The sequence below is a fragment of the Aphelocoma coerulescens genome, chromosome 1 (assembly GCF_041296385.1).
Source record: "Aphelocoma coerulescens isolate FSJ_1873_10779 chromosome 1, UR_Acoe_1.0, whole genome shotgun sequence".
Classification (NCBI taxonomy): Eukaryota; Metazoa; Chordata; class Aves; order Passeriformes; family Corvidae; genus Aphelocoma; species Aphelocoma coerulescens.
The window spans coordinates 41656471-41670871 of record NC_091013.1 but is presented as its reverse complement, the minus strand read 5'-3'; the positions used below and the strand labels follow the sequence as shown (position 1 = coordinate 41670871).

At 35.4% G+C, this 14401-nt stretch overlaps 1 protein-coding gene across 6 annotated transcripts in view; it reads right to left on the bottom strand.

Moving 5' to 3' along the window:
* Positions 1 to 14401, bottom strand: part of UGGT2 (UDP-glucose glycoprotein glucosyltransferase 2) — a 79939-nt gene that overhangs the window by 42876 nt on the left and 22662 nt on the right. For all 6 annotated transcript variants that reach the window (XM_069008283.1, XM_069008293.1, XM_069008311.1 and 3 more), the window contains 6 exons: positions 12942 to 13041; positions 9020 to 9080; positions 4605 to 4696; positions 3510 to 3660; positions 2419 to 2538; positions 138 to 223 (listed from right to left, as the gene is read on the bottom strand). In XM_069008283.1, coding sequence (XP_068864384.1) covers positions 138 to 223; positions 2419 to 2538; positions 3510 to 3660; positions 4605 to 4696; positions 9020 to 9080; positions 12942 to 13041 — 610 coding nt within the window. The remainder of the gene's footprint in view (positions 1 to 137; positions 224 to 2418; positions 2539 to 3509; positions 3661 to 4604; positions 4697 to 9019; positions 9081 to 12941; positions 13042 to 14401) is intronic.

Here is a 14401-nt window from a genome sequence, read left to right as displayed (position 1 = left end):
ATGTGCCTTATTAGAATGTTGTTGCATTGGCCTTAATTTGAATTCACATCCTTGTCTAGTACAATGGAAGATGAAGAAGAAAAAAGGAAAGCATCCTTATTTAAAGATTTTTCCCCAAGACTTTTATTTTTCCTTACCTCAGTGGTACATCATGATGATAGAACAATTCTGCCAGCTTCATATAATCACCAGTACCTTCTTGGACAGGGTCAACAAAAAGTACCTAAGAAGAGAAAATATATCCAGCATCCAATATTTTTTCTTTATGTCTGTTTTTATTTTTTCTTCAGACATAAAATCTAAACAAGAACATTAATTTCCAAAGGAGCTGTATGCCGCAGCTGTTTTCAATTTTTAGAGCATTCATTGTAAGAAAACATTAAAGAGTATAAATGAAAATAACAACCGAACTAATGAATTTGGACCAAATGGTGAAAATAGGATTTAACCATTTACTGAACTTCAAACCAAGTGATCCTGCTTTTCTCCTTTGAAAGGCTCTGCACCATTACTTAATTTTCATTAATAAACTCCATATTTATTTTAGAAAGATATAATGCTGATTTTTCCATTACTTCTTCTAACAAACTCTCTTCTGTTGTGAAAACCAAACAAAAATAAATAAACAGAATATTTTGGCTAAAAACTTTAAGTAAAGTGGCGCTTTGGGAAAGAATTCTTCCTTCCTGTGTCACATATCTTTGTAGTCACTCTTTCACTTGGTGTAGCTTGAAGTATAACATCAGATCTTTCAGGCATACATAGAATCTAAAACTGGGATGTGTTTGCATAGGCAAATCATTCTTATGTAGATTTAATTGTGACATCTGTGCCTCATTTATTCAACTTTGTGCTGCAAACTCCCCTTACAATTTATCATATTTGCTAGAGTAGCTAAAATGAAGCATAATAACTTTTAAAATTTTGAACACTCCCCTTCAGATTATAGTTAAATGGTGTGTTGCAGATTCCTACAATATAGCTTTTGTATTTAACTGTGAATATGTAATACAATCTACTTCATATTACACATCTTATACTTCATTATAAACATATATTTTCTTATTACCTACTGCTTGTATTTTCATTGTTGTTTATACACAAACTTCGCATCATTTCACCCAACTACATCAAAGACAAAGGGATCAAGTGCACCCTCAGAGGCTTTGCAGAGAACACCAAGCTGAGTGGTGCAGCTGACACACCTGAAGGATGGGAAGCCATCCAGAGGGACCTGGATAGGCTCAAGAAGTGGGTCCATGGGAACCTCATGAGTTTCAACAAGGCCAAGTGCAAAGTGCTGCATCCAGGCTGGGGCAACTCCCAGTTTATCAATACAGGCTGAGGGATGAACAGATTGAGAGCAGCTGTAACAAGAAGGACTTGGGGGGTGCTGGTGGATGAGAGGCTGAACATGAGCGGGCAATGTACACTCACAGCCCAGAAACCAAACATATCCTGGGCTGCATACAAAGCAGCATGGCCAGCAAGGTGAGGGAGGGGATTCTTTCCCTGTGCCATGGTAGACACCTCATGGTGGGAAACCCCACCTGGAGTGCTGCATCCAGCTCTGGGGTTCTCAGCACAGGAAGGACATGGACCTCGACTGGGTGCAAAAGAAGGCCACAAAAACAGAGAGCTGGAGCATCTCTCCTATGAATATAGGGAGACTTACAAAAAGCAGAGAGGTTTTTTACCAGTTGGAGAGACACTGTGGTGACAGAACAAGAGGTAGCAGTTTTAAACTGAAAGAGGGCAAATTTAGACTGAATGTGAAGAAATGAGGGTGGTGAGACACCAAAGGTATCACAGGGGAACTGGCTGCCCAGAGAAGCTGTGGATGGACCACCATTTAAATTGTTAAAGGATAGGATGGATGAAGTTTCCATCCCTGGTCATTGTAGGAGGGCTGGACTCGACAACTTTTAATGGTCCTTTACAACCCAAACCATTTTATTATTCTATGGTTCAGAAGATCACCTTTCGTAATTTTAATTTAAATCAGCAATAGCTGCTTCCTTAGCTTACTAGATGATGCAGACTCCTATTTGCAGAAGAAAAATTAAGCTACAAGACATTCATAATTAGTATGCTTTATAAGTTAAATATTTTTGTACCTCAGTTCACCATCTCTAAACCATGGACAGCTATCACTACCTTCCCTCATTCTTTGATAGTAGTGAAATTTCTATGCGTAGTATGGAAAGGAACATAAAAGCTCTTGACTGTGCCCAAATCCATCTGCAAATCAAACTAACAACCACATATGACTGACTAGATAAAGCAGTATTCACTACTGTTAACAGATCCACATAGTTTATTAAAAAATACACATGCTGAATTTATTATTAAGGTAAGTTTTCTATCTGCCCACATAATATATACCCTATGCAAAAAAATTAAGTTCTCCAAACTTACCAAATTATATAAATTGCGTCTAATCTCCTGTAAAAATCCAGGAAATGTGGGTTTTAGCAGTTCCTGATAGCTTGCAGGCCATGTGCTATAGCTGTGATCTTGCTCTATATTATTAATCCACTAAAACAAAAAAGGCAGCCATTTAGAAAACATGTATCAAACATTGAGAAAAATATGTGGGCATAATAATATCATAAAATGTCTCCCTTTTTTTTGATAAATAATAACAGAAAATAGGTTCTAAATTTTATCTTTTTTTTTCTTTTTAATCGATCTGTTTTTTATCTGCAGTACACAATAACACTAATACTGGATGGAAAAGGAAAATGGACCATTTGTACTGTGTATAAGGATGTGAATAAAACCATTTTTTTTCAAGTGTGGAAATTACTTTCACAATGTAAACATCATAACAATGTATCACACAGATGTGTATAACACAGCATAACCATCTTGCAATCCAAATACAGTATTTATCTGCAACCTGCAGCAACAGCACTTCAGATAGATCAAAACAGCCAATTCACATGTGGCTGATTTGCTCCTCTAGTCCATTCTGTGCAAGCCGTGGCAAACAGAAGAGTGAAATGTGGCTCTTTCCGGTGCAAAAAATAATGTTTTGGTGCCTTTTCCCCTGGCATATAACCTTTGTAATGAAACCTGTGTAAATTTTGAAGAAGGGTAAAAGTCACAGTCATTGAACAGTTAGAAATAATATTTAAGTGGCCCACAATTCACTTATCATACTTGTGAAGTACACTTAGAAGTCTTGCATAATTTGAGATATTATGCAGTATTATGTACCTATACTGAAAGACAAATTCTATAGTTTGGAGTGTGCGACTACTCTAGATACATTTTTCTTTTCTTTTTAACATCCTAGATCTTAAAATTTTACTAAGGTATGAACTAGAGAAAATTGCTCATTAAAAACATTGAGGGGATATTACCCTCGAAAATATTTTAAACTGCTAATTGATATATGGCCTTATGCTTAGTATTTCAATTGCAGTACAAAAAAATATAAATTGTGTCATACAGAGAATTATCAAAGATGTAATCTCTAAATAAATAACTGTTTAATTACTTACTATTATTGAAGAGTGACGAATATCTAGCGCATAATTATTATCTGTAGGATGTATATGCAACCTCATAAATTTACTCAGTATCTCCCCTTTGATGCCAAGTTCATGAAGGCCATGCATCACTTTTCCTTCCAGTTTAAGAGTCTCTAAGATACTTTTTCAGGAAGATAAAATACATAATGTCTACATAGAACTCTTTTCATGACATAAAAATAACTTTTAAAACTGAAAACAATCTTCATGTCAATAGTCTTAGAAATATTTTTCCCCTTATATTCTCCCACAGCCTAAATTTAGAACAATATCAGTTAATAACACTGTAAGTGTACGTCTCCAACTCACTTCAAAACATAATTACAACAGATTATACAATTCTTTTATTCATTCAGATCTATTCTGTATGAAGCAATTTTATCCATCTTTAGTAAGAAGTGGCAGGACAGCAGAGTGAAAGGTTTCTTGCTGCACTGTCCTGCCTGAGGCAGAAATCCAAGCTGGGGTATCCTAAGAAGCAGCTTTGAATGCAAGTTGAGAAGCAAGCAGCAGGTGATGGAGACACAGATGAACTCTAAGCCTGTATCATGGTAGAACTCAGAAACAGCATGGAGGTTTGAAACACCCAGCCACACTCTAAAACCTCCCAGAAGACCCAAGGGGACTCTGGAACATCTGCTGCAACCTGAAAGTTCAAATTTGAGAATGAAAAAAACCCTGAAGTATTCCACAGCAGAACACAGCTGGCAAGATTTTGCGACTGCCTTCATGTCTGTGTTTTCCTGATTTTTAAGTAACAGGAATATGAAAGCATTAACTTTCTTATTTATAAAGTGCTTTTCACACCTTTTGACAAGCACACATTAGATTCCTTCCATTTCCAAAATAATTTTTCATGGTGAGTTGTAAAATTATAAGCAAATTAGAAAACATATTCCAAGAGAAAAGGCTATTCTCAACTACTTATACAATGTCCACACTCAAAGCAAAACAACTGTAAATCAGTATTCCTCCTACTGGAACACTTCCTTGTCCCTAAAATGTAACAGATGAGACTAGGACCATGAACACAACTCTCCAGTATTAGTAATTCTGTGACCTTACCTAAAGGGATCATGAAAATCCAGGTCAATATGAAGGCCATTTAGAAATAAACGTGCTTCTCCAGGTTGAATTCCAAGTGTTTCATGAAAATGCTAAAAAGTAAAAAGCACTGCTTACTTATTTAGGTGTATGTCTACACTAACACATACAAACACCCTTAAGTAATTCTGCAAAATACACACATTAAATCTCTTCCACGCAATTTCTTCCTTTATCTGAGTGTTGGAAAAAATCCTGACTACATCTTTTATAAGTGCTATTTAATACACTTCAGATGTACACATACAAATGAAAACAACCTACCTGTATGAGGCAGAGAAAAAGACACATTCTCTGTGTTTGCCAACAGAAAGTGAAAATACACACACAACCACATACAGAAATACAGCTTGTAAGTTTCTGAAAAATTATTCCTATATATCCATTCAGCAAAGGGAGACCTTACATATGTCCCTCAGACCTCCACTTGAAACCAGCTTTCTCAACAAGTTAACATCTCTCAATTCTGAAAAATGTGTAGTTGAATTGTTTCAGGGAATTAGGAAAAACAGACTAGAAACTTAAAAACTCGTCTAACAAAGGAACCATGGAAAAAACACAGATGAGAAAGGGACAGCATAGCACATCTTTGCTCGGCAAAGAAGAAAAAAGATCCACAATAAACAAATACAAGAGGAAGGAAGTATTTAGGGAGTAAAGCATATCTTACCATTTTCCTTCAGAGAGTTCTGAGGCACAAAACTATATTGTAGCAAGGTAAGTGACAAGAGCAACAACAGTAGTGTATCTTAACTCATGCCAGGAGGAGCAACCAGATTTCCAGATCTGCCTTAATTCCCAACAGAGAAATGGAAAGCACAAACTGAGGAAGATGTATTTTTTTTTCCAATTTAGCTCCCACTTGCTAAACAAAGTAAGTGTGAACAAAAAATGTACTTTAAGAAAAGCATGCCTACAGCAAGCAACTCAGGCTGAGTATATCACTCCTGTTATAATCCTATCACTAGACAAATGAGAGCAAAAATGAGAAAACATTGAAAACAGTATTATTTCTTTAAAGCAGTGTGGTTATGTTCACACAGTTAAATGTAAGTAGGAAATGTAAATAGGAAAAGAACTGAGCTGAACTGTAGAATGGTTAAGGTTGGAAGGGATCACAGTGGGTCATCTGGTCCAATCTCCCTCCCCAGACAAGGTCTTCCTAAAGCACATTGCACAGGATTGTGTTCAGAATTGCATTCTTGAATATCTCCAATGAGGGAGACACCACAGACTCTCTGGTCAGTCTGTGCCAGTGCTCAGTCACTTGCACAGTAAAGAAGTTCTGACTCATGCTCAGGTGGAACTTCCCCATCCATCAGTTTCTGCCCCGTTACCTCTTGTCCTATTGCTCAGCACCACAGAAAAGAGCCTGGCTCCATCTCCTTGACACTCTCTTCAGATACTTAAAGACATTGATAAATCAGAGGTGAGATTAATACAGTTTGATGCTAGATATTTGATTGTTTAGAAGTGCATCCACTTTGTCATAAAAATGTTGACAGAAGGAATATTTAGGCATCCAACACTAGAATTGAAGACTGATAAAAGTCATGTAGTATTTTCTTTCTATACTGTCAGCAGATTATTGCACTGCAAGTTGTGAGTTCTGTTTAACGAGATTTCATTTTTTCCTTTTATCTATAGCTGTTGCTTGTCTATTTCTTGGTTAGGTATCAACTCATTACACTTAAATCATCACATCTTTCAACTTTTAATAACTTTATTTCCTCTCGTTGCATTTCCTATTCAACTTTCATTATATTGAGAGGGAATCATCCAGTTACACACAGCATGGGATCATATCTCTCCTGCTGCTAGATGGATGTACTGCAGTTCAAGAATGCACATGACAATTTATTGTGCTCAAGCAGCAGTGTTCAGGAAGTTTCCTCACTTTTATTCAACAAAATGTAGCTTTTAGCTGTCTAAAGGCCTTTAGATGACAGGAAGGATGTGACCTCGCATGAAATTAAAACTTAGAGTGATACGTGCATAAAATCCTCTTAATGTAGTTAATACATTAATGGAATCATAAGAGTGATTCAGCCAACCAACCCCCCCAGACCCCCAGATATCCTTTGTAATTTGTTTCAGATACGGTATCTTGGACGGGAATATACAAGTGAGGCAGAGGGGATGGATGTCCCCGTGGATGTATCTGCCAGACCTGTGTGCCTATCTGAGATGGCTTGTAGCATCTCAGATGACATCAGAAATTGCAGTTTAGGCAACTCAATTTTGCCCCATAAAAAAACCCGGCAAGACATTGAGTGAGCCAAATTATTTACATCCATTAGCCAAATCTTCATTGTCATAACTGCTTACATATAAAGAGATTTGCCTAAGTGCATACTACTTCATTTCAATCCAAATTTTATGTTACTTCTCCCAATCCTTATATTTAGCAATTGACAGTTTAATTCCTGACAGACCTTTACTTTTTTTTTTTTTGCATTTTGTAGTGGAGAAGTGTAGTTTTTGATTGAGCAGTTAGTTCTGACTTTTGTGTTAACAGAGCTGCAATTAAAGAAAGTCATTGCAAAGACTTCATCAAGAAACAGGAAAAATCCTGATATCAACATTCATACTCTGGAGCAACTATTATGATCTGGGATGTATTTTGCTTTATCCTGACTATAATCCTAACAATAAAGAGTCATAGGAAAAAGTGTATCTTGGGTATATAGAGAAAGCAATGAAATGCAGACACTGATTTGTCGCTGTTGTACCAAGAAATGGCCAGAATCACAACATAAGTTCAAGGAGAAAAATAGAACTATTTTATTAAATATATACCTTTGTACCTAAGAGAGAATGGTATGACTGGTCACTTGACCAGCCGCCCCCTAGAGGGATTGGCTGAGGTTCTCCAACACCCATTCAAAGTATTTTCTCTAGTGAGCCATAACAAAACCTTGCAGGTGCAAGATAGAGAGTTAGTTTACAAGATCATTTCACTGTTTCTCAGCTAAAGCATGAGAAAGGAACACTTCGCAAAATGCTTCAGCAGCTGAAAAATTCCTCTGCTCCTGCTTTTTAGCATCCACACTGATTTCCTCTCTTCAGCAAAAACTACAGGACCTGTCACTACTGCAAGAAACAAGAGGCCTCCATAATGTTGAGCCAACTCTAAGATCTTTGTGAAAACCCAAGGACCAAACATGCACACTGCACACAGGAAAGCTGAACAGCTCAAGGAGATGAACTGCTGAAATATATGAAATGTCTTATCAATATACCAGCCCCACCTATGGGTAAAAAAAGGCCTACACAATTGTTTGCATAACCATTTACAAGGATTTAACACTCGAGCCTGTCACTATTTGGGCAAGAAATCCTCAACACTGGAAAGCCTTATATAAGTTTTGCATAGCCTAGAATTTCAAACCATTTATATGGTATTTTTGCTACCATAGAGATTACAAGCTCTTTATGAGAAGGCTTCACCACTGCAAGAGGGACATTGTTCACTTCCACTGTTTTGGAAAGAAACTGGAAAAGGTATTCCCCTGGAGATACTAGTCTTGGCAAGGCAAGAGGAAAAGGCCTAAAGGGATACAAAGCAAAACAATGCATGGAAATGTTGCAAAAGTACAGGAGTGACATAAGTAAGGTATAAACCCCTTTCACTACAGTGGCTGGTCAGTCTTAACACCATATGAAAATACATATTCTGAAGATCAAGGCTAAGGACAATGCTATGGATGTCATTTCACATGATCAGTCCTACAAGCATGGTGCCTAACATTTAACTGCAACACTCAACTTGAAAGAAAAAATCCAAACTGAACAGACAGACACCATGAATTCTACAAATATTAAATGGTGTCTCAGAACAAATGTCAGTGCAATCAAAATCACAGGAACAAGGACTCCTCATGTGGTACAAGGAACAAAAGATGAAGTGAATCAAGGATGAAAACAAAACCACCATCTACCACAGATGATGTTAAAAAAACCTTACAGAATACTTGCATGTGTGATTCTGAGAGTGTGGAAAGCTCAAAGTTAGCATGTGCTGACCATAATACAAGCAGCGGGCCAAGATTCAACAGCAAAGCTATAAAAAATGTAAATAAAAACCTATTTTGCTTTCCCAGCACTCAATTTGTGACTCAACACTCTGTGAAAATTGTTTGGCCTTGCCTAATTTTGTAAAACCAAAAGAGAGAACGGAAAAAGTTTCACAAATAGCAGAAAGTGAAATACTTGAATTGCATAATTAAATGTTACCCATCTCATAACAGATTTTTAGAACAATTAGCTGTTTTTCTCTAACAAAAAACGTGAAAGTTGCTACACTAAAAAAAAAATTTCCAAAAGCAGCAGTACAATAGTAGTTCAAATGTCCACCTGAAGAAATAAAAACAAACCTTCTGATTTTCTTCTATTTCATTTTTCATTTTCTTGTCTACAGGTACTCTTGTCAGTGATCTGTTAAAATAAAATATTTGTATCACTCAACCACTATATTTTAAAAAAAGTATTATTTTATGTCTAATTGGTATTTTAATTAAACATCCAATGCACTGTAACTGAAGAATGCTGTAATTAAGTCTTAAAAAGAAGAGTAATGCAGTAGCATAAATACTGAATTTTCAAAACAAAAATTGCTCTGTTTTACTCTAGTAAACCCAGGTTTCAAATTCAGGCTAGGTTTTTTTGCAGTAATATCATCAACATATTTTTTACCACTCTCAGTCTTTCCTCATGGATTGGTTTTTTTTCTGGATATATATTATAGAAAAGTAAGTTGTTTGGTCATCTAAATTATTACCTGAATACATGCCATATTTGTATATTTTAAGTTAATATTACTATCTCCATGGTACTCAACTTTACAGCAGGGAGAGCCATGGATTTTTCTGGACAAAGGCAAGGAAAACATATAAAGAATGACCACTTTAAAATTAGCAGCAACTAAGAAAAAAAGATCTGCGGATTGAGACCCTTGAAAATGTTAAGCATTCACAGACAGACAAAGTTTTAGTTTCCCTAATCATTCCACCTTTTGAAAATAATACACTGATTTGTGTTTTTTACCTTTCATGAATGTTCTGGAAGACTATTTCATCTTCCTCTGCCACAGTGTATTGTATGTGAAGTTTTAATTATGAGGTTTATCATAAAATACTTCCAGAGGCAAATTAATCTCTCCGTGTTTTGAAAAAACCTAAAACATATTAACCTAAATCTGACTGTCCTGATAAATGCCAAAATAAATATTCTAGTTGCCTATATGAACATTTTTTTCAAAACAGGGCTGTACATGTTTTAGTGAATTTGTATAGGGCTTCAAGAAAAACTGGAGTCACCTTAAACCTGAAAGTTAACTAAGCAAACTGAGAATGATGCTGCTAAGCCAGTTCCAAACTTTTGGATAATAAAGCATTTAATAATACAAGTCCTCACCTCCCCCCACCAAAGAAACTGATTTAGAATAGATCTTGCTAGTATACTCCACATTTCTCACAATATGTCAGAAATAAGACATAAAATCAGTTTACTTTAAATAACTATTGAAGCTTTCCAGGTGACCAAAGAGACATACTGTAGGAGCAAACAGTATGATTTCCAAGCTTGGTTTTAGAGAGCTCTGAAGTAAAAAGAAGTTCCAAAAATACTTTAAAAAATCTGAATTCTATCATGCTGAACTCAACACAAATAGTAGGGCCTGTAACTCTCAGAAGCAATGCTTCATTCTGCACAAAGTTGATTTAAAAATGCACAGATAAAAAGGACAACTTATATATTTCCAAATGGCTCCTACTGTGAGTAGCTAGGCAGAAAAATAAAACATAAATGTGAAAATAATAAAACTATGGAAAGGAAAATACAAAGCTGGTCCAACACTACTAAGGAAGTAAAATATCCATCAGCAAAAGGTAAGCTTTACTGATAGCTGTTCTAGTAATAGGAAAGCAATTCAAGGAATCATTAAATAGCTCCTTGTTCATGCATGGGAGTTGATGATGCAGAATTCTAGCATAATTTTATGGAGAAAGTGTGATGGTTGATCCTTGAAAAGGACACCCTACCAACCTGAGGTAACAAGTCTAAGAATACCCGTGAAAGACATCTGCTCACTTTGAGTTCTGTCATTTGTTCAGAACTTCACAAAGTTTTTATGAATGTTTTTGCAATTGTCAAGTGCTACAGACTCTAACTAAAGAGAAATACTGTACTGACTGAAAGTAAATGGATACTATTTATCTTTCTACAAAGAAGGAATTCATGTAGGAAAAGAAGGCACATTCGTGTAGGAATGTTCTTGAATGACCTTAAGGTTGAAATATTCTCTATAATATAATTTTACTCATCTTTATTCTTACCTGGAAGAACATGTAACCGTGTAGTACTTAATGTTGAGGGGAAAAAAGGAAACCGTTCACATGGTCATAATGTTAAGATTTGTGAATGATTAATAAATAGCAAGTAACAGAGCATTACAATACGTAATTATCTGCTCCCTAAGAATGCAATAATATGACAAGTATACAACAAAACAATGATGAAAAATACCCTATGAAATGAATTATCAAAATGTTGCCATGACATATATAAGTTGGTACACTGTCTACATCTGATGACATTTTGTAAAAATCTACCTCAGACTAACCTTTTCAACTGGAAATACTGAGACACAAAAATACAGGTGGCAAATTAAAAAGCAAAAGAACATGTCAGAGGAATGGTATATTAATTTTTTTATGGCCTAAGGGAACCCCATTTTTAAGGAACATACAGTATTTTACTTTATTTTCCTAACTACAGTTCAAAATTTGTATACAGCCTTTTTAATCCAAATTTTGTATAATAAAAATGGTTGTTTTCATATATAAACTGTCTGAAACTTACACAGTTTAAAAATACTATTACTATAATGATCAGCTATTTGTCTAAAATGACTAAGCAATCTCTTAATTTCCTGTTTATTCTAGCTTTTTTTTCCAAACTACTATTTTGACTCATCAGGTTAAGCATGATTAGATTATTAATGATATATATTCTGTGCCCTACTTTTACACAATGCCCCTTTAAGTTGTTAGCGCAGACCTACTAAATTTAAATTATTTAAATATATTTGTAATGTCTCATGCTAGAAATAACATGCTAGATTAGCATGTTAAAATAAATCATGCAGGACAGAAACAGCGATTCCCCTTTTAATAATTTTAAAGTCTTCTTATACTTTTACTTATAAAATATTTGAAGAGTAGGTAAATTGAACTCTCTAATGCCACAAATACACAACACGAGTTGGAGTAGAATGTAACAATTTAATGACTTTTAAAATCAATGATTTAAATGTCACCTGGTACACTTCAAAATGATTTTTTTCTGTCCTTCAAAGACCAGAACTGGACTTGAAGTTCAACATTACGTACACTTCCACTATCTCCTACTGGAAAGCTGAATTTTCTGACTGCTAATCTAAGTGTAAACTTACACCATAGTATTTCATAATAATCATGCTTCAGCCATTTTAGAAGGCATTTTGCTTCCTTGACACAAGATGTTACAACGGTAGTTTTTCCATTATGGTGTAGATTTTCTCTAACAGACAATCAGGGGTGACAATGAAATACTGTGATAATTAAACAAGAGTAGTAAAATGTGAAAGCATGCTGATGAGTTAAGAACCTTATTTAGCATCACATTTAATTCAGTAATTCAAGCAAATATTGGTGATAGGATTACATGAAGAACTTCTAAAGTATGAAGAAAAGCATTTCTCAATTATACTACTGGCTTACAGGAAGAACAATTTTTCATATTAGGACCACTAAAATCAGGACATGTCCATTTATTTAATATTTATCTTGATTTTTTATTAAGTAATCTGTTATGGAAGACAGATCTTCCCCAGTAAGAACACTAATATACAATAGCCAAGCTCAACAGCAATGTTGTGCTTAATGTCTGTGGATCCCCACAGAATTTATTAATAGTATTTTGCCTCATTCCCACTGTGACTAGTTCTGCTACTAATTCAACAAAAGTTTTCACCTGGGAAAATATCAGTCCAGTAAAATCCAAGAGGACTACGTGCCTGAAGGATTAGAATGTTTTCATGGCATCTCCTTCATCAGACAGGAAACATTTAAGAGACTGATCACGAGCTCTCCCTGGAGTTATCTTCTACTCAATGAAATTGCCTGGAATCTATCTAGCAAGCTGTCAGACAGGAACATCTGACAGCAGGATTTGGATATAAACCTGTATTACTGTCATTACAGTCAAATGCAAACAGAAAAACAGCATTTGGAAAAAAAGAAAGCTTAAGTATCATACCTGGCTCTTATTGGGAAGTTCTGAGCGATGTCTTTCATTACCTTTAAGGCATCATAAACAGGGGTAGACATAATTCGAGTAGCTGCTTGAAAACTGAGATCTAGAGTGGGGGGGAGAAAAATAAATTAAAAAAAAAACCCCACTGGAAGTATCACTCAATCATTACTGCCTACAATCAGGAAAGTGTTCCATATCCATATATACATTCTCACTATTAACATATTTTATGTTTCAATTACTGATTCAACAATTATGAAGTGACATTATTAAGATTGAAAAACTCATCACATGAAAGTTGGAAATACTATTTCAGGCTTTTCTACAGAATTCTCCTTGAATTTCTTGAACATACACATTGTATATGTAATTTTGAAATTTACAGAAACACACTGGAAAAAACCCAGACCATTCATCACGAGGTATTATGCCATCATCAAAAGGGTAGTACCACACTCAAGCCAAGATACACACCAATCCACAGACACCTGTAACTGCAGGAAAGAGCAAGACCTTTCCAGACCCAGGACTTCACAAGTTTTTCAGATAGCAGATATATCTAATGTAGAAGGCTGCGTTGAGTATGTGAATTGTACAATTTTCAAAAGGAGCAGCAATTTCACAGAGCAAATGGAGACTCGTGAATGAAAAGTCAAACTACTGTCAAATTCCAATTCTCCTAAACACCTAGCACAATTTTTAAAAGTATCTCATTTTCAGAACAAAGTAAATATTCAGATAATGGGACAGCTTAAAATTAATTTGTCTATCCACTGAAAAAACAATGATGGAATTAAGTTAGCTATCTCTGGAGCCTAACTTGAGCGTGACAAATTTTGACATGTAAGACTGGGACAAATCCAATTTTGGTACCCATGGAGTACTGGCCAAGACAGGCAGTAATATACTAGATGCCTCCATATACCTTGTATAGATCTGCATAACTAACTCGGGCAATGATGGTTTTTCCTCATAATTTTCTAGTTAAGACGTTTGAGCAAAAACTGAAAGCCGCAGGTTGTTCAATTTGAGGAAAGCTGATGCTGCATATAGTAAAAAGTACTGGGCAGAAATTCATAGAGGATGCTGCCTAGTAAAACTTTGCAACATCTTCTTGAAGCAATTATGAATTAAAAAGATAAAAAGAAGGCTGAATCAAAGTGCATAAGACATTCATAGTTCAGCCTGATAAGGTACTCCTTGGCTGAAAAAAACAGGTGAGTGAGAGGTGGAATGTTAACTTGTATTTCTTAATACTTTTAACAAGAAGTATAAAAAGAAATAACTCTTAAAAGTAGGTTTTAACAGGCACATAAGTTGTGATCAGTTGAATCAACAATACCCAGTTGCTGCTGTTACAACAGAGAGTGAGGAAGCTGCAAACTTGGGTCATACACTTAAAAGCCTTCATAAATTGTTTCCATTTTATGCTGAACAGCTAGGATACAAATATTCAAATACCA